The sequence below is a fragment of the Metopolophium dirhodum genome, chromosome 3 (assembly GCF_019925205.1).
Source record: "Metopolophium dirhodum isolate CAU chromosome 3, ASM1992520v1, whole genome shotgun sequence".
Lineage (NCBI taxonomy): Eukaryota > Metazoa > Arthropoda > Insecta > Hemiptera > Aphididae > Metopolophium > Metopolophium dirhodum.
The window spans coordinates 6622418-6640963 of record NC_083562.1 but is presented as its reverse complement, the minus strand read 5'-3'; the positions used below and the strand labels follow the sequence as shown (position 1 = coordinate 6640963).

General features: G+C 28.6%; 3 protein-coding genes across 4 annotated transcripts; 1 reads left to right on the top strand and 2 right to left on the bottom strand.

The window, feature by feature from the left end:
* Positions 1 to 3630: 3630 nt before the first annotated feature.
* LOC132941805 (torsin-like protein) lies at positions 3631 to 9287 on the bottom strand. Of its 2 annotated transcripts, none has more exons than XM_061009983.1 (6): positions 8908 to 9287; positions 8335 to 8606; positions 7078 to 7223; positions 6392 to 6540; positions 5993 to 6137; positions 3631 to 3852 (listed from the first exon to the last, which is right to left on the bottom strand). In XM_061009983.1, the coding sequence occupies exons 1-6, from the start codon at positions 9089 to 9091 to the stop codon at positions 3744 to 3746; spliced, it is 1005 nt and encodes a 334-aa protein (XP_060865966.1). In that variant the 5' UTR covers positions 9092 to 9287; the 3' UTR covers positions 3631 to 3743. The 2 variants fall into 2 exon arrangements, with proteins under 2 accessions (XP_060865966.1, XP_060865967.1); XM_061009984.1 differs by lacking the exon at positions 8908 to 9287 and adding an exon at positions 8672 to 8894.
* Positions 9288 to 9564: 277 nt separating this feature from the next.
* On the top strand, positions 9565 to 13922 carry LOC132940900 (dnaJ homolog subfamily C member 16). Its single transcript, XM_061008702.1, has 12 exons — positions 9565 to 9878; positions 9951 to 10017; positions 10103 to 10263; positions 10325 to 10458; positions 10535 to 10681; positions 10743 to 10926; positions 11009 to 11543; positions 11611 to 11870; positions 11929 to 12156; positions 12226 to 12433; positions 13121 to 13264; positions 13590 to 13922. Exons 1-12 carry the CDS (start codon positions 9730 to 9732, stop codon positions 13710 to 13712), a joined length of 2340 nt encoding a protein of 779 aa, XP_060864685.1. The 5' UTR covers positions 9565 to 9729; the 3' UTR covers positions 13713 to 13922.
* Positions 13923 to 14013: 91 nt separating this feature from the next.
* Positions 14014 to 16771, bottom strand: LOC132940901 (large ribosomal subunit protein eL18). The gene is made up of 5 exons (XM_061008703.1): positions 16631 to 16771; positions 16468 to 16554; positions 16182 to 16388; positions 15995 to 16118; positions 14014 to 14241 (listed from the first exon to the last, which is right to left on the bottom strand). The coding sequence occupies exons 1-5, from the start codon at positions 16631 to 16633 to the stop codon at positions 14096 to 14098; spliced, it is 567 nt and encodes a 188-aa protein (XP_060864686.1). The 5' UTR covers positions 16634 to 16771; the 3' UTR covers positions 14014 to 14095.
* Positions 16772 to 18546: the final 1775 nt, after the last annotated feature.

Here is an 18546-nt window from a genome sequence, read left to right as displayed (position 1 = left end):
TATCTTTTCTAATAGGAAAGTGAATCTAGTTAGTACATTGGGGACTCAAAGTAAAAATTTCCCAGTAGTTTTCAAAAGCACCGTGAAAAACAAAAGAAAAATTAAGGAATTACGGGGATTTTTACGCAAAATCTGTTTTTGAAATATTTTTTGCGATACATCATGCCATTTTTAAATTATTTTGACTTATTTTAGGCTGTTTATGGACATTTTCAGTTTCCAATTTTTTTTAGTTTTTTTTTCAATAAATATCAATAAAATTTTATTTGTTGGATAAAAAAGCTTGAAAATTTAATACAAGGCTGCTAATATAATATTTAAAAGATAGATGAAAAATATTAGAAATCCATAGGTAGTCACAATTTTTTTTATAAGCATTTAAAGTTCAAATATTGAGAAAAATACGTAAAATTCACGAAAATGTGCAAACTATTTTGAGTTAAAAATTCATACAAATTTTTCTTTTTAAACCTAAGATTTCGAAAATGTTATACAATATTCCTCATAAGTTTGTCTATCTTTATCAAAAAAAAAAATGTCTACTAGCAAATCAAATTAAATTTTTATAAGCGTTTGAAGTTCATATTTTTACAACATTTGATATTCACTCGATTTCTCATGTAACAATTTTCTTATTTTGTTGTAATTAAAAAAACGAATGACTGTATGGATACTTGAAAATTTCACTGAATGCTTATATTAGCATTTTCTATACACGATAAAATTTATAAAATAATTTGACTCTTTTTGAGCTGTTTACGTCAGTTTTCAATTTTTTTGTCTATAAATATCAATAAAATTTTATTTGATGGGTAAAAAAGCGTGAAAATTTAATGCAAGATAACTCCTGATATAATGTTACAATAGCAGTTGAAAAATATTAAAAATACATAAGCACAATTTTTTTATAAGCATTTAAAGTTCGAATTTTGACAACATTTATCAAATTTCAAATTTAATATTTATTTTATCTAGTTCCGTAAGAAGCTCGATTTTTGATATCTTTAAAACATCATGAAATATATCATGATTAATAATACACTTTTTTTAATTTTTCAAAAGTTATTTTTAGGACTTAGAAATGAAAATTTCAAAAATCGGGCTTCTTACGGAACCGGATAAAAGTCTACTACAATTTTGTTCATAGGTGTTTTTATGATCAAACCGCTCAGTAACCCATGTTATTGGAACTAGTAAACATGTTTTTAAAGGAATTTTTAGAGTGATTTTTTTCCGTGATACGTCCTCTTAATAGGTATATGGTATTTATAATCATGCTATTAAATCTGTGGTAACCGCACTCCTGCATACTCTATTGTCTATGCATATCATACAAGGGATTATAGTAACTATATATTTTTCAGATATAACTCAAGATTCAAGGGGGTTGAATAATAATTTTTTTTTATTAGCTTCAAGTGGATTTGATACCGCGATTTTCTGTTTTTGACACACGTGCGACATACTATTATAGAGGTGTTTTCGACTAACATTCCAATTGATCTATTGAAGCGATAAGGAATCTGAAAACAGATTTGAATAAACCGTCAAGTCTACTTGAAATCGAGTTTCCCACATGTTTGATATTGTTATATTCTGTGATATTATCCCCCAAATTCCTAAAAATGTCATATTTAAAAAGAGTATTTAAAAATAGTTTAGAGAAGTTAAAATCAAAAATGTGGGAAAGTCGATTTCAAGTAAACTTGACGACAAATTCAAGTCTGTTTTTAGAATTATTATCGTTTCATTAGATCAGTATTGGTATGTTTGGCAAAGAACCAGTCTAAAATCCTAAGTCGCGTGTGTTTTAGACAAAAACAGAAAATCACGGTATTGAATCCCCTTAAGTAACAACTATTTTTTTTTTTTTGGCTTAGTATAGACTATTTAGGCCCTTTGCCGTAACCACCAAATCTCCCCATGCTTCTCTATCATTAGCTAGCTCTTTGCCGTTTATTACTCCTAGAATTTGTAGGTCACTCTTAACCCTGTCTATCCATCTTTGTCTTGGCCTTCCTAATGGCCTCTTTCCATTGGGGATCCATTTTGTTAGCTCTCGAATTATCTGGTCTTGTGCTCTCCATATGTGTCCTGCCCAGCTAATACGCTTGATTTTCAGCGTTGCTACTATGTCTGCCTCACTGAGTAATTCCCTAAGTTCTAGATTGGTCCGTCATTCCCACAGGCCGGTTGAGCAATCTTTTTTGGGCCAAATATCTTTCTTAGCACCTTCCTCTCAAAAATAGCTACTTTTTGTTCATCTGTTTTTGTAGTAGTCCATGTTTCACTCATGTATAGGACAATTTGGCATATCATTACTTTATAAAATATAGTTTTTGTTTTAAAGGTGACAAACTTAGAATTTAAAACAGATTTTAGGGCAAAGAAACCTCTGTTAGCTGAATTAATTCTTTGTTTGATTTCTCTATGGTTATCTCCATCCGCTCTCAATTCCACTCCAAGGTATTTGAATGTATTAACTCTATCGAAAAGCATTCCGTTCACCACTAGGCTTTGTTGGTTATAGTTATTGTGCGATAATATCATATATTTAGTCTTTCCTTCATTTGCCATTAATCCCATTGGTTTGCTTCTCTCTATAAGTAATTCTGCTAAAGTCTTAATTTCATCCTCTGTCTTGCCAATTAGCACAACTAATATAGCTCAACAATATTAAAGTTACAAGAATATAAATAGATTACATTAAAAAAACCATTAAACTATATAGTAAAGCTAGCATCCAAAATAAAATTTATAATAATTTTAATAGAGAGTGTGCAATTAGTGTTGAGAATGGATTGGATATTAAAAGGAGAATTGAAAGATTTAAGAGAGTCGATTAGAGCTAGGCGTTTGGACTGTAGAGCAAGGCACATTAATTATATGTGCAGATGTGGAAGGTCACAAATACATTCATTAAAATGAAGTGTACAGAGTGGGGAATCATTTAGACCGAGTTTAAAAGAGTGACTTGTTAATAGATGTCCCACGCGTAATCGATTAAATTGAGTAATATATGGTTTAAATAAAACTACGTTATTGAACCAGGTGTATGTAGGAATGTTTGGTGTTATGTTTCTATATCTAACGCCAAAGTTTTCGAGTAAGTTGTTTCATAGGAAGTGAATTGTATAATGTAGTTGAAAGAGGTTAAAAATTAAGGACTTGATACGAAAACAACAGGCGATAGATGAGAGCTGAAGGGATTGGAATTTAAGGCTTGAAGGCAAGACATAGAGTCAGAGGCTATTATAATTAATTATTTGGGGCAAAATGTAAAATGAGAGTTAGGGCTTTGACAACGATATTATCCATTTGGTAAAAATAATATTCATATTTATCTTAATATATTTATTCATTTAAAATATTAAAATTAAATATTACTTATTATCCCAGATCTCTTTTAATGTTCCAGTCCAGATCCCACATCACCCTAGTCCTTTTTCATTCCCTATTTTCTCAACTAATTATGGAAAGAACCACTATGCCACTGCATGTATCTAGCAAATCGAGACCCCTTCTTTTTGCTTTAATAATACTTAAAATATTAAACAATGTATAGTATTAAATGTATAAACCGTAAATTGGGCAAAAGCCCCAATGTATTATAAAATAAAAACAAAATGATTATAAAACATTTAAAAATATATATTTCAATACTTATTTTCAGATTGGTTTTTTTCCAAAAGTTAATGTACAAGAACACTCACAGACCACAGTATTCTTTAAGAATATCCAATTTAATTAGAATATAATTTAGATGTAATCCATTGATTAAGCCTTTTACAACCAGAAGTAGCAAATAACTTTTTAGGCTCTGGACCAAATGGAACTATACGCAATATGTCACTGAAAAAAGATGGACTTTTATATTAAATATATTAAGTACATTTTTCAAGTAATTATTTCCATACATGGTTATTTATTGTTATCTGTAATAAGTCTCAAAAATATATTGTTATACATTTTAATAATTTCACATGCATTTAATCAATTAAAAATGTATTGGTATTTAAGTTTATTAAGATGAAAGTGATCAATATTTTATTTTATGTGCCATACATTAAGAAAAATATTTAAAATTTTGTAAAGTATTTATTAAAATTGGGTCCATAGTTTAAATTTCAACATACCAAACATTCATTTTAGATTCTGAGTGAAACGATGAATGTATTGATTTTACAATGATGTGTGTTTTTTTTTTTTATTTTTTTTTATTTTTTTTTTATTTTTGTGTCTGTGTACACGATAAGTAGTCGAAATAATGCTTCGATTTTCGACTTCAGTATCTTGTTCGATGGGAAAGTGAATATCGTTGGTGCATTGGGGAGGTCAAAATTTTAATTTCCCAGTAGTTTTCAAAAGCGATGTGAAAAACAAAAGAAAAATTAAGGAAAAACGGGAATTTTTACGCAAAATCGATTTTTAACAAAATCGATTTTGGTTATTGGTGTAACTCTAAAACAAATGACCGTAGATGCATGAAATTTTCACTGGTTGTTTATATTTGCATTTTCTATACACAATACAATTTTGAAAATAATTTGACTTTTTTTGAACTGTTTACGGACATTGTCAGTTTTCAGTTTTTTTAAATTTTTTTTCTATAAATATCAATAAAATTTTATCTGTTGAGTAAAAAAGCTTGACAATTTAATAGAAGGCTCCTAGTTTATTGTTTCAAAGGCAGATGAAAAAAATTAAAAATCCTTAGTCACAGTTTTTTTTTATACACGTTTAAAGTTCAAATTTTGACAAAATACGGAAAAATCACGAAAAATAGCAAATTATTTTGATGAGAATTCATAAAAATTTTTCTTTTTAAATCTAAGATTTGAAAATGTAATATAAGATTACTCATAAGTTTGTCTACCTTTATCAAAAAAAAAATGTCTAGAAGAAACTTAAATTAAATTTTTATGAGCGTCTGAAATTTATATTTTTACAACATTTGATATTTACTCGATTTCTCATGTAACAATTTTCTTATTTTATTGTAATTAAAAAACGAATGACTGTAGATACTTGAAAATTTCACTGAATGTTTATATTAGCATTTTATATACACCATAAAATGTTGAAAATATTTTGACTCTTTTTGAGCTGTTTACGGACATTGTCAGTTTTCAATTTTTTTAGTTTTTTTTTCTATAAATATCAATAAATTTTTATTTGTTGGGTAAAAAAGCGTGAAAATTTAATATTAGACTCCTGATATATCGTTTTAATAGCAGTTGAAAAATATTAAAAATACATATGCACAATTTTTTTTTATAAGCATTTAAAGTTCAAATTTTGACAACATTTATCAAATTTATAATTTATTAATTATTTTGTGGTTAAAAATTTATAAAATGTTTAACTTTTATGGCTAAGGATTGAAAATTTAAAACAAGGCTCCACGTTAATAGGTTATATATAAATTACTTTATTCACAATAATATCATCAAATATACTTGGTAATATCATAAGGTGACTGACCGTTTTCGCTCAGAATCGTTTTTCTTATACAATGATATTATATCATTGAATTCAAATTTAACACCATCCATTACAGTAACCCACTTGTAACCTACTGTACAGCAGAGCGACATCCACTTATCCACCTTTTTATAAATATTTTTACTTTTTTAGTCATACTGTAAGAAATTGTGTCATAAATTATTATTAAGGCTCGGATGTTATATAAGATAAAAAAAGGTCAAATATGTAAAAAAAATGTAATCAAAATTCTAAAATACCCATTTTATGTTGTAATTGTTTTTTTTTATTAGCTTCAAATATATTATAGCTATTATAGCTCAACAATTAAAGTACTTAATACAACGTAAATATAGAAATATATATGTATTATAGAAATAGAATAATGCTTATCAAATGGATATCAATTCAATAAATTAGTATCATAATGTAATTAAAAACTATAAACAAATAAATGATGGATTTAATTTGTCATCACTGATTTTCTATACTTCAATAATTATATTACCTTTTTGCTTCAGAATCCAAAGAATTATTTAGATTTTTCAACTCTGCCTCAATACATTGTAACACATGAACTTTTTCAAGTGGTAAAAATGGAACATAAAAATCAATAATATGGGAATCTATTATTGAACTTTTCATCAACCCACCTATCAAAATTAACATATCAATAATCAATACAAATAATCATATATAATAATCAATAATCATTTTAAAATGTACCTAAAAAATTATCTATGACACGCAAATGCATGTCTTTTATTTAAAATTAAGTTATAAAATTTTCAAATTTTTATTACATAAAATATAAATATTTATGCAGTTGTCTATTAGGTACATAAGGGTTATGGTGACGGCCTTATAACTATTGTAATTTGTAAATAATGATAAATTTAAGTTTTACCTTTTTCATTAAAAGCAGATTTTGTTAAAATGGTATCAAAATCTGCAACTGTCATTTCCTCTCTAGAAAATCCGTTATCCCAAAGATCTAAATACTTTTGTAAAATTGGATTATATCCTGTATTAGTTAAAAATATAAAAATTGAATTCCTGTAATATTAATAAGACAATTAGTATATAGTTATGTTTCTTTTTAAAATTTAAAACCAATCATTTAACTAATTGTGCATGTATTATTTAGTATTAATACATATAACACTTTTATATTATTATAATGATTTTTTTTTAGATTCAACATAGCTCAACATTTAAAGTGAAAGAAACTTCATGCGACATTTTTATTTTCAAATTTATTAAAAAGCTATATAATAGACAGTGGCGCCGAACACAGGTATCAACTGGGGAATATTCCTCAGAACTATTTATGGTTGGGTTAGGTGAGTGGGTGGGTGATAATAAGTGATCAATCATTAGTGGTATTTAATATTTAAACATCATCATAATTTAACAATAATGGTAAGTGTAAAGAATAGGCAATAATAGTATGAGTATGGCAGTTAATCGCGATTATAATGCACTATTCGAGATAAGCTAAAAATTTTTTTTAAGTAAGTGGACATGAAATATAGATCGGCACCACTGAGTCAATAGTATCAGACACTATAAAACAATGAACTAGTTAATTACCTAGAATCAATGGACACATCATTGTTCTCAAGAATAGGTCCTAGTATGTCTAATATACCCATAGGTATATAATGGATTTCATCAAAAACAAATAAATTTGTATCACATGATTTTATAGCGGATTTCACATCAGAATAAAGTTTTTCCTGAAATATTAATGAATATTAAGTATAACAATTTGAGTATTCAGTAAGAGTGAAACAATTAAATTTCATTAAAATTTAAACTTTTGACTTTCATATATGTTGAAAGTATCTAACACTTGACCTCTTATCTTTTTAAATTTTCGCAAGAACAACTTATGGGGAAATTGATTAAGTTTTTTAATTTTTTTGACATAAAAAATAACCAATGTCTAAAAAAAGAAAAACTTATAAACATTTTTAAGTACCTAACTGGCTATCCAGTTATTCATTTTTGATTTCCAATAAACAAATTGATTTTGTCAAAAATGTATGAAATACATCAAATTTACCAAAAAAAAAACCCTGAAGTTTAAGATTAAAACTTCTTTACTATATACTGCTTAAAGTCACATCACATACAAAAAAAAAGCATAAAATAATAAAATCCATACATTCATTGCTATGCTTCGAATTTAAAAGGAATAAACCATAACATATTACTATTAAATATATAATATAACTTATGATGTAGAAGATAATAACAATGTAACTGAAATTAGTTACAGTACTTTTCAAAGTATCTCTCAAAAAAATCAAAAGTTGAAATGCAAAGATAATATTATTATAGTGAGAATTTGAGACAGAAATTAAGATTACTATTCTATATTTGTAATTTTTATAGGAGATAGGATTACAAGTTAAAAAAAGCGGGTAAGTGGATGTCACTTTGCTTTACAGAAGGTTACAAGTGGGTCAATGTATAATGGATTGTATTAAACTTGAATTCGATAATATTATAGTATAAGAAAAACTATTCCGAGTGGAGATGGTTTGTCAGTCTGGATTTTTTATTATAGCCTGTTAGTTGAATTAATATTATATTTTTTTTTATTTGTTGCTATGGTGATATACAAAGTGTTAGAAATTAAAATTAAATTAAAAGATAAGGTACTATAAGTTGAAATCGAAGCACTCCTTCTGGTAGAAATTTTGTAACAGGATAAAAAAAAAAATAAATAAATAAAGACCATTGTAAAACCACTAGCTTCCTTACTCCGAATCTAAAAAAATATTTTACATCCAAACACATTCCGAGTATAGTAACATACCTACCCAAAGAACATTATTTTACCTTATAATTGTTTATTTCTGATTGCAAAGGAAATTCAGTTTGCCCATTAATAACATGATATCGTTTTTTTCTTGATTTTGTTGAATTGAACATATGACTAGCAATTAAATCTGATAAAAAATTTTTACCAGTACCACTGGAACCTTGGAAACACATTACTATTGGTTTCTTATTTTTTTTGCTACGATGCAAATTACCTGCCAAAGCAGATATTACAATTTTTGATGCAATATGTTGCCCAAAAAAACTGTTTTTCATGTCAAGTTCAAGATCTGTATAAGGAATAATGTAAAACTATAGTATAAATACAAATGTATAAAATGAACACTAAATATACTTAGAAATAAATAAGAGGATCTTAATTTAAGATTAAATTGTCTGAGAATATTTAAAAATTCCAAAACTCAGGATTTGAATATATTCTTTAGGGAAAATCTCTCTGTATAAGATTTTAAGATACATAGAAGTATTCATAACACATTAACAGCTTATTTGATGTAAGATTGTAAGAATGAAAAAATTATTAATAATAACAAGAAAAAATATTGTATAATATTTTTTAACTGACCCTACCTTTTATTTCAAATTTTTTAGGACAATCATTAAAAAAAGGCAATTTATCTGCAAAGTATCCTATCATAAAAGCTCCTGCAGCAACACCAGCTGTGATTGGTTCTACTAATCCATAGACAGTTGCAGGTTTAAAAAAAAATAAAAAACTTGAGACACATAACAAAAAATATTTTACACATAACATGATTTTTTTTTTAAATTATACTACCCATAAGCAAAATACTTGTTAACTGTTAGAAAAAAAAATATTATCAAACAATAAACCAAATAATTAAAATAGCTACTTAAACTGGCCCTTAAATCAGTTGAATATAAATTATAATCATTGTAGCTGATGGTATAAGCAATAAGCATGTGCCTTGTATAACGCAGTAGGCACTGAGATAGATAATATTATGTTATATGATAATCACGGTTTAAGATCTTAAATCGTGATGATAATATTATATATTAGTATCATTATTATTATTATTATTATTATTATCTACCTCGGTAGATAATTTAGATCATAATATTATAGTGTATGATCATAGGTATGATCTAAGGTAGATAATATTATCTATAAACCTTGATGGCGGCCGGCCTGTTACCCGTATCAGTTTGACCTTATCTATAAATGTAACATAATCGGATCTAACCAGTGTGGTCAGCGGTGCAATTATTGAATTTTTATCAACAATTTTTTATATTATTTTATACTGCCGAGTACTTACAATTTAAAAAAAAAATTATTCGCAATGTAATGAGACAGTTTTGAGTATCAACTATCAAGTCACAAATGTGCAAAATGTCGTGAATTGGATCCGTGCGCTCCACACAAAAATGAAATGGCGGCTGATTTCTACTGTGCTATTCGCAATCGTTCTGACGGCACAACCCGCCACCCAAGATCCGTATGCCATTCTTGGCATATCAAAGGCCGCATCATTGGCTGAAGTTAAAAATGCCTACCGAAATCTGGTGAAGATATGGTATGCTTTTTCAGTAAATTTTTAGCAACTTGTATTGATATTTTTAACTCTTTTCATTTATTATTTTATCAGGCATCCGGATAAGAGCAACCATCCAGAAGCTGAGACCAAATTTATCGAAATAACAACAGCTTATGAAGTACTTGAATCATTTTTATTATGACTTTTATTTGATAAATATTAATAAAAAATTGCTCACTGTAATATATTTTTTCATATTTTAGTCATTGACGAACAGAGACAAGCCAGATAGTTATGCTGCACCTACAAACAGTTTTTCCAGCAATTTTAATCAATTTTTCGACTTTGACATGGACAACTTTTTTGACAATGTGCATCATCGCTATACTTTTGAATTCTTTAGAAAATTACAAATAAATTTGGAGTAAGTTATTCTATAAACAATCTTATTCGTCATGTAATAATTTTATTTTTTATTATTTCAGTGAATTTAATTCATTAATGCTAACAAAAAATAGCAAAAAGCTTACTTTAATACTGTTTTATTCTGAATTTTCTCTTGCTTTTCTTAAAGCACAATCTGTTCTTAAAAAGGTTATCGAAGATGTCGTACCAATCGGTACGTTAACTTGTCTAAATATAGTTATAAATAATGAAAATAAAAGTTGAATAAAATTAATGTTTTTAATTTTTAGGGGTAGATTTTAAAACAATGAATAAAGATATGGAACCTTCAGCATTTTGGAGAGCTAAAGGAGTGTTTATTCCTCATTTAGTATCAATCATAGATTCAAATCTCATAGTTTATCAAGAATCATTTCAGAGTGCTGACAATATTATTAGTATGTTTTAGAAATATAATTATGTCTGTATATACCTTGTTTGATGATATTTTTCGTTTAGACTTTATAAGAAAGAGTTTGCCAGTCAACCTTATACCTGAATTCAATGATGTTACAATTGATAAATTCTTGAATACTTGGTCAACTGATAATCATGTACGGGCATTAGTTATGCAACCTGGATCTCCTTTGAGAATACGTTATGCTTTAATTGCACTTGAGTATCGAAACCATATTAATTTTGGGTAAGTGTTTGATTTATACTTACAATACTATCTAGTATCTACCTATTGTGATAAACTGGAATTAATTGATTACACTTTTTAGGTTCATGAATATTGGACTGTATGAGTGTCGATCAACACGAGACCGATATAAAGTACCACATGATAAAGATACTCTATTAATATTGAAAGAAAATGTTAGACATCCAGCTGCACATCTCTCTATGGCATACATACCGATGGTTGGTCTCCGTGACCTGATGGAAAGCAATAAATATTTGACCTTACCTAGGCTATCTTCACAAGATGTTTTTGATACTCTTTGCCCAGTTGGCCAGAAACAGTTTTGTCTGGTGTTAGTGTCTCGTAACTCTCCTAATCATGAGGCTCATCGACAATCTATCAGACGTTTCGCTCAAGAAGCTCGTTCTATTTACCCTGACGTGCGACTAGCCTTCATGTATGTGTTTAGAGAGAGACAGCCACATTTCATTAATTCATTAATACAGGGCAGTGAAAGTCCAAGTGAACCATTACTTCATATAGTCTTGTTGACTAGGCTCAATAAAATCATGGTCAGTTATAAATGGCTTTTGGGAGACGACTATAATGATTGGGCTAACTATGATTTGACTAAAGTAATACATATTAGTTGGTAAATAGTATTTTTAACATTTTATTAATAAAAAGCATATTATTTATTAGGAGAAACTAACTGGAGTGTTGAATGCACTGCTCGGCAGTGAAGCGGCTTGGACACTGAGTAATGAAGCTCATATTGGCGTTGTGTTAGATGAACATGGTCAGAGCTTATTAGTGCGTATTGCTGCAAGAGCTCAACAGCATATCATAACTATGTTTTACACCATGATCGATATGACCATAAACCATGGATTATTCTTTATGTACATTGTGTTTTTGATGATTGGAACGATGGTGGTCATGTATTTTGTATACATTTTAGTGTATGTCAAAAATATTTTGTACATATTACACATTTTTAATTCGTTTATAATATTTTAGGGAAAACGAAATAAAAGAAATAAATAAAAAAGTAGATAAAACTAAACCAAAACCATCTCAAACTAATAAACAACGTGAACTTAAACTTCATGAACTGAGAGCAGAAACTTATAATGGACTTGTGCGACTTATCAAACCAGGGTGTCGCACCATTATACTGTTGATAGACAACAGCACTGCTCTTTTACTGGCCCGACAATTTTATCATACTGTGTGGCCGTACAGAAAGTCAGCCTTCCATATTTACTATCATAAGTTATAATTATTTGTTACAAATTTTAATATTTTATGTTTTAGGAATAAGTCATTAATGTTTGGATATTTAAACCTTGATCGTTCTCCATCCAGAGACTGGTACTGCGAATTATTATCATTAAGCCTTACAGACACAAACAAAAGCATACACATTAATACACGAAATTGTGTGGGTACAGTGTTATCGTTGTGTTCTCTAAAAAAGTATTTCTGCATGTACCATGCTAAACACCCAGAATCCTCACGACATGTGAGTACAAGTTGGTTTTGTTTTGTTTAACTTATATGATATAATTTCAATCTCATTTCATGGTTGTTAGGTTACCCTAAAAATGTACATGACATTAGTGTACTTAAATACAGCGTACTTTGTCACAGGATGAAGCCAATTTATAACAATAGTATTATCATGGTATATAAACTCATTTGTTACTTCCTTAATTTGAGAGTTACTTAAATTAATAGTTTTAATTTAATTTAAATTATTTAATAACTTATTATGTTATTATAAGTTTTTACTTGCATTATGCAGCTTAAACTAGATAAGTTATAGAAAAATTATTTAAAAAAGAAAATTAAAATTGATTATTTAGTAAAACTTTAATTCTAAGATAAATAATTTCGGTAGTTTCATTCTAATAATAAAAATTTAAATTATATTTTTAAAATAATTTTTTTTTCTAATAAAAAAAATATTAATTCTCTGCTTTTACAAAGCTAATGCTGGTTACATAAAAATTGTCTTCCAATCATAGGCCATTAAATAATGTGTAAGGGATCATTAGCTCAACATTGATTCATTATATTATATTTAGTTCATGCAACCTGGCATAAGTCAGTTTAATAATATTTTATTGATATTTAATTATCATAATGGATAACATTTTTGGCGAGCCTGTTTTACAAATTTTTAATTTATCAAAATATTTGGTTATAGAAAAATGATAAGTGGAGAAGAGTTGGTATGAAACCACCAAATAACGGTGGAGAATTTTGGGGTTTTAATGAAGAGTCCGATGAAGACAATTACAGTTTTGATGAAGATGAAGAAAATACTGCTGGTTTTAAACCTATTTTAAAGGCAAGAAAAAAAATTAGATACTTTGATCACAGAATAGATTAAATTTATTGTGTGCTACAAAGTTATACTGACTATAGAGTAAATAACACTGATCGGCAATGCCAAAGGCATATATTTTAATTTGACTCACTAGTGATGTAAGGTGACAGGAGTAGATACTTATTCCCCACCTCTTCTTGTCACAATGCACTTGTTAGTCTAATGCAAATTAAAATAAAGAGTAAAAAACAATTACATTAGTGTTGCCCACTGAGTGTTATTTGCCTTTTGTACAGACAACTGATTAAATTGTATGATTCATTTATATATCATGTGTATATAATAGGATAAAGAAGATGAAATTCGAACAGAACATTTGCTAGATGGGTTACCTATGTGGCTGGATAGGTTGTTTGAAGGCAGTACAACAAGATACCAAATAAATTATTGGCCAGACTTCAAGGTATAAAAATGGAAAATTATGAAAGAAGTATTCTCACAAAATTCAATTTTAAGTATTTTTACTAATTTGTATTAATATAATAATTGTTTTACCATATTCTAGTCTTAAAAGCATTCATTGTAATCCAATGGTATTAATGCTCGCTTGTATAAGTTTGTTTTAAGCTTATTGGTTGTTTTTACTTTCTTTATATTATATTTTATTGTGGTTTTCTCATTTTTTGTCAATTTTTTAAACCACCCTAAGAATCAAAATACTTTGACTTAATTTTTGTTTGTGACTATTTTAAAATTAAAAATATTTCAAGTGTATTTATCGACAACAACAGTCCCTTTATTTTCACAAAATACATAATAAAAAATTTATTATTAAGTAAAATGAAAAGATGTTTATTTCTTGAAACCACATCCACGCCTCCTACCACGAGCTCGTTCAAACTTGCGTCCCTTGGAGCGCACATATGGTTTAGTGTGGCTGTGGGGTACACCTGGAGCTGGACCAAAGTGTCTGCATGATTCACGTGATTTGCGTTTACCTAAACAAAAATGATATTATGTTTATTATACAAATATACAATATAAAGACGATAATAAAATAAGAATCAGCCAATTTAAATATTAAACCATAAAATATAAATATATATTAAGTTTATGTTTTACCATAAAAAATTATTATCATTGTTAAATGTAAAATAAGTTAACAATAAAATTGTTACATTAGGATATTAGGGAGGGGGGGGTACAAATTGCACTGATGTAACTGATTAGAATCACATTTTTAGCATTATATCTGACTGTATTAATACTGTTTTTATATATTAAGAGGTATGCATACCGACCGTTTCTAAGGAGTTCATTATACGCGAGCGAGTCGTATAAATGTGCGTGTGGTAAGTGATCATTAGTGTGAGTGACTGTGTATAATATAAATAGCGGAGCTTACCCTGTGCTGTCAGTAATGCATCATTTTACACACTTATTACAAATGTGAATTTTAGTATTGTATTTCCAATAATATAGCTTACTGGGTGACATTACAGTATGGAACACCTACCATACAAATGTCTGTATAGTAGTTGATTTATGATATTTTATTTTCAATGTCCAATATTTAACTCTAGAACTTGTAATATTTTACTCTTGGAATTTCAATTGAGTTTAGTAATTAAAATATTTAAAATTGATTTTTAAACAGACATAACTCCTCTTCGACAATATTGATAATAGGTGTATTTACTCTAAGCCACTCAATAAACCATATTATTGGAAATACAAAAATACATCTTCATAGAATTTTTCAATACTATTTATTCACACTCCTTAATCAAATTTATAAATTACATCCAAATCTTATTGTCAGTTGTTACCTAAATATGGTTTGATAATTATTTCCGTATTAAAATCAAGTGTAATAATAATTAACAAAATTTGCCTTTATAATATCGACAACTTGCTGTTATATAATATATAATTAATTGAATATCACATAATTTTTTGTAATAATTACAATAAAAACAAATATTTGTGGATCAAAAGACAAGTCCGTCAAACACCAATTTTATAGCAGATGTATAAATATACTAACAAATAATTTGCATTTAAGAACATTATGATAAGTGACTTCAATTTCAAAAAAGTTACTTCTTTCCAAGCAACAAGGTAATTAATAATAATATTTAATTTTAAATTCACGTGAACTAAATCATATATACCAATTTTAATGATTATAACTCATGGTCCATGGCCCAAATTAGGGAAACTTTTCTGAGGGTGCTAGAATATTTTTAACTAAAATATAATAAAAAAACAGGGGGCCAAGCCTCCTCACCTACGAAAATATATTAATTACATTGTTTTCAGAATTCTAATAACAAACAAAGGGTCAGCCAAACAGAGAGGTGTACAGGTATGCTAACCGCGGTGAGCAGGGGTCAGTTTTAATATTTTACAGTGCCCTTAAATAGCAAAATAACCTTTTAGTTGGGAGATAAGAAACTAGATTTTCCTTATTCTACAGTTTATCATTTATTAGTTCATTATTGCTAGTAAAGAAATGGTAAAATTGCTAGGTTATAAATAACAAGAAAATAAAAATTGTTAATTAAAATAATTTTAAAGTTATTCTTTCATAATAAATGCTACAAATAAGTAAAGGTTTCGGTTTTAAATTTATAATACCACTTCTAGATTGTCCAATACAAGTAGCACCATTTAATGCTTTAAAATCATATTACAAACGTAAAATGCAATCTTCAATATTATTAATTAATAGTAACTGTAAACTCTCACCTTGCAATAAAACAGTATTCTTGCCAGTCGGTGCCTTCAATGCTAGTTGATCAAAAGTAAGGATTTCTCCACCAGCTTTTAAGATGCGAGCTCTGGCTCCTGAAGTTACACGCAATGCACAAACCTGTGAACGAAAAATAGTTATTATGAGAGATCCTGATGGCAGGGAAAGTCGGCAGGGACGTACTGTAAGCTTGGGCACTTTATACAACCTCTTGTCATCAACAATAGTGCCAACGACAACTGCAATACGCTTTTCATCGGCGATCTTGGTCATGTACTTAGAGATAGCGCTCAACGATATCGGCGGACGGTTAATACGAGACATGAACAAACGTCTCAATACAACTTTGTTGAAATGGGAACGGGTACGGCGAGCCAAGAAACGGTACAACTACAAGGCAGAGAACGATTAATAATACAATTTTGTGTTGACGAACAGTAAACAGTGGGTTCCTGAAACCCGTACTTACCTTGACTAACAGCAACAAATACACATCTTTGGACTTGGGTGCAGTCCGTTTGGCCTTATGCCCGCGCCTGTGGTCGATGTCGATACCCTAAGGGAAAAATATTAATATTGAATATAGCAATAAAACCACCACAAACGTGGATCGGAACAGATGAAAATCTTACCATTGCGTATTTTCAGAGTCTCGTTGAAGTTGATATTGACGTAAAGAGCTCTAGAAAGACACACGACGAACGCGAGTGCCCGGATAAACAGTGGTGAGCAGTGTTGCCAACCCTATCTGCACCACGTTTATCAGTCACTATGATAACGTCCATACGGGATGCACTGTGTCACAAGATGTACCGGTGATACAATAATATATTAACTGTGATTTATTTGGCGCTAAATATTTTAAATATTATACTATCACCAAATACTATAGAATAGAATACGGGAAGCTCATAGATTTTCTAGGGGACACTGGAGACACTATACTCTTTCATATTTGCTATTACGCATGGACCACGATTAAAGATATAAACCTCTATCTTAGTCAGTGCTATTACGTCAGCATATAATTTAATACAAATTAATGGAATTGACTACCAACGTTTGATACGGACTGGAGATTGATCGGGTCAGGGGTCTGGTCAAAAAATCTAGCTGCTAATGTAATTATTAAAACACAAACTTGTAACCAGTGGCGCATCAAGGGGAGGGGGGGCAAAAGGAGCCGTTGCTCCAGGCGGCAGGGGTGGCCAAATATTTAAGGGCGGCAAAAAAAAGTCGATAATGTCGTTTGTAATATAATAAAAATTAAATATTTATAGTAGAATAAATATTAATTATTTTAGTTTACGAATTTACGATGTCAATATTGTCGGAATATCTAAAATCAGTGGCGTATGCGGTATGCAGGATTTTTCAAAACGCTGTTTATGGACCTTGTTTTCGTAATACCATTGATTATAAATACATATAGTATTTATAATCAATGGTAATACCTAGTACCTACTACGTACTACCCGTACTATTTTCAATATCATCACCAGGGCTAGGATTTGTATGCAATAAAAAACGGTAAAATATGCATTTTATTTACCAAAATATGCAAAAATATGCATTTCAATTTTTATAAGATAAACACAAAAATATAGTTACAAAAAAAATATTTTTTTGTTGAAATACATCAGTGATTAGCTGTTCGTCTTAAGGGTCACGTTGCCAGTTTTTCAAATTTTTCACAATTCTATAAAATTTGAAAATTAAATTTTATATTTTAGTTGCCACTTCAATTATAAGTCTTTTACACTAATCTACTACCTGATACCTATTTAGGGGGGGTGGTGATAGGGTGTATTATATCGAAAAAAACGACTTTACGGGAATAACGCTCAAGCTTTGTAGAATTGTCGGATTCTGATGACTTTTTTTTTATCTGAAAGAAGAAGACTTCCTACAGCCCACATCGATCTCTGATTTTGTATTTTATTTCAAATAATTGTATTAAAAATTTGTAAAAAAAATGCTTTTTATCTTGTATTTTTTAGACATATTATAAAGTTTGAGAATGAAATATTGAAAAACAGAGATCGATGCGTGCTGTAGAATATTTCTCTCTAGCAATTAAATAAAAAATTATGAAATTTGGTTGATTCTATAAGGTGGTATCATTATTCCCGCAGAATATATTTTTGAGGACAAAATGGCATCGGCATCGGGCGCCTTAATATAATATAATTGAGAAAAAAAATAATTTAGAAATAAATTTTATAATTTACATTCACTACGAGTGTTACATGCTACGATCACATATTTTTTCAAATTTTCGAAAATGAATGTCAAATTATTTAATCTTTTATCGAATACCTATTGTACCATATTATGATTGTATTTATAAAAATAAAATTTATGTTTGACAAAAACCCAAGTATTATGAAATTTACTATAAAACATTTATTTTTTGCATTCTTATAATCGAAATGTACAATAATATTCATTTTATTCAATATATGCAATAATATGCATTTCATCCAAAATATGCAAAAACATGCAAAATAAAAATACCACCATTTATCTCATCATAAGGTGATTCGTG

Coding starts and splice junctions, on each gene's coding strand:
- LOC132940901 (XM_061008703.1), bottom strand. Junction 16,389..16,467: donor ATTTGTTGCTGTTAGTCAAG/GTAAGTACGGGT, acceptor TCTGCCTTGTAG/TTGTACCGTTTCTTGGCTCG. Junction 16,119..16,181: donor ATAAAGTGCCCAAGCTTACA/GTACGTCCCTGC, acceptor TTTCGTTCACAG/GTTTGTGCATTGCGTGTAAC.
- LOC132940900 (XM_061008702.1), top strand. CDS start 9,730: ATGAAATGGCGGCTGATTTCTACTGTGCTATTCGCAATCGTTCTGACG. Junction 11,871..11,928: donor TATTTTGTATACATTTTAGT/GTATGTCAAAAA, acceptor ATAATATTTTAG/GGAAAACGAAATAAAAGAAA. Junction 12,157..12,225: donor ACTGTGTGGCCGTACAGAAA/GTCAGCCTTCCA, acceptor TTTATGTTTTAG/GAATAAGTCATTAATGTTTG.
- LOC132941805 (XM_061009983.1), bottom strand. CDS start 9,091: ATGTTATGTGTAAAATATTTTTTGTTATGTGTCTCAAGTTTTTTATTT. Junction 7,224..8,334: donor CAGAAATAAACAATTATAAG/GTAAAATAATGT, acceptor TTAATATTTCAG/GAAAAACTTTATTCTGATGT. Junction 6,541..7,077: donor GATGTGTCCATTGATTCTAG/GTAATTAACTAG, acceptor TTAATATTACAG/GAATTCAATTTTTATATTTT.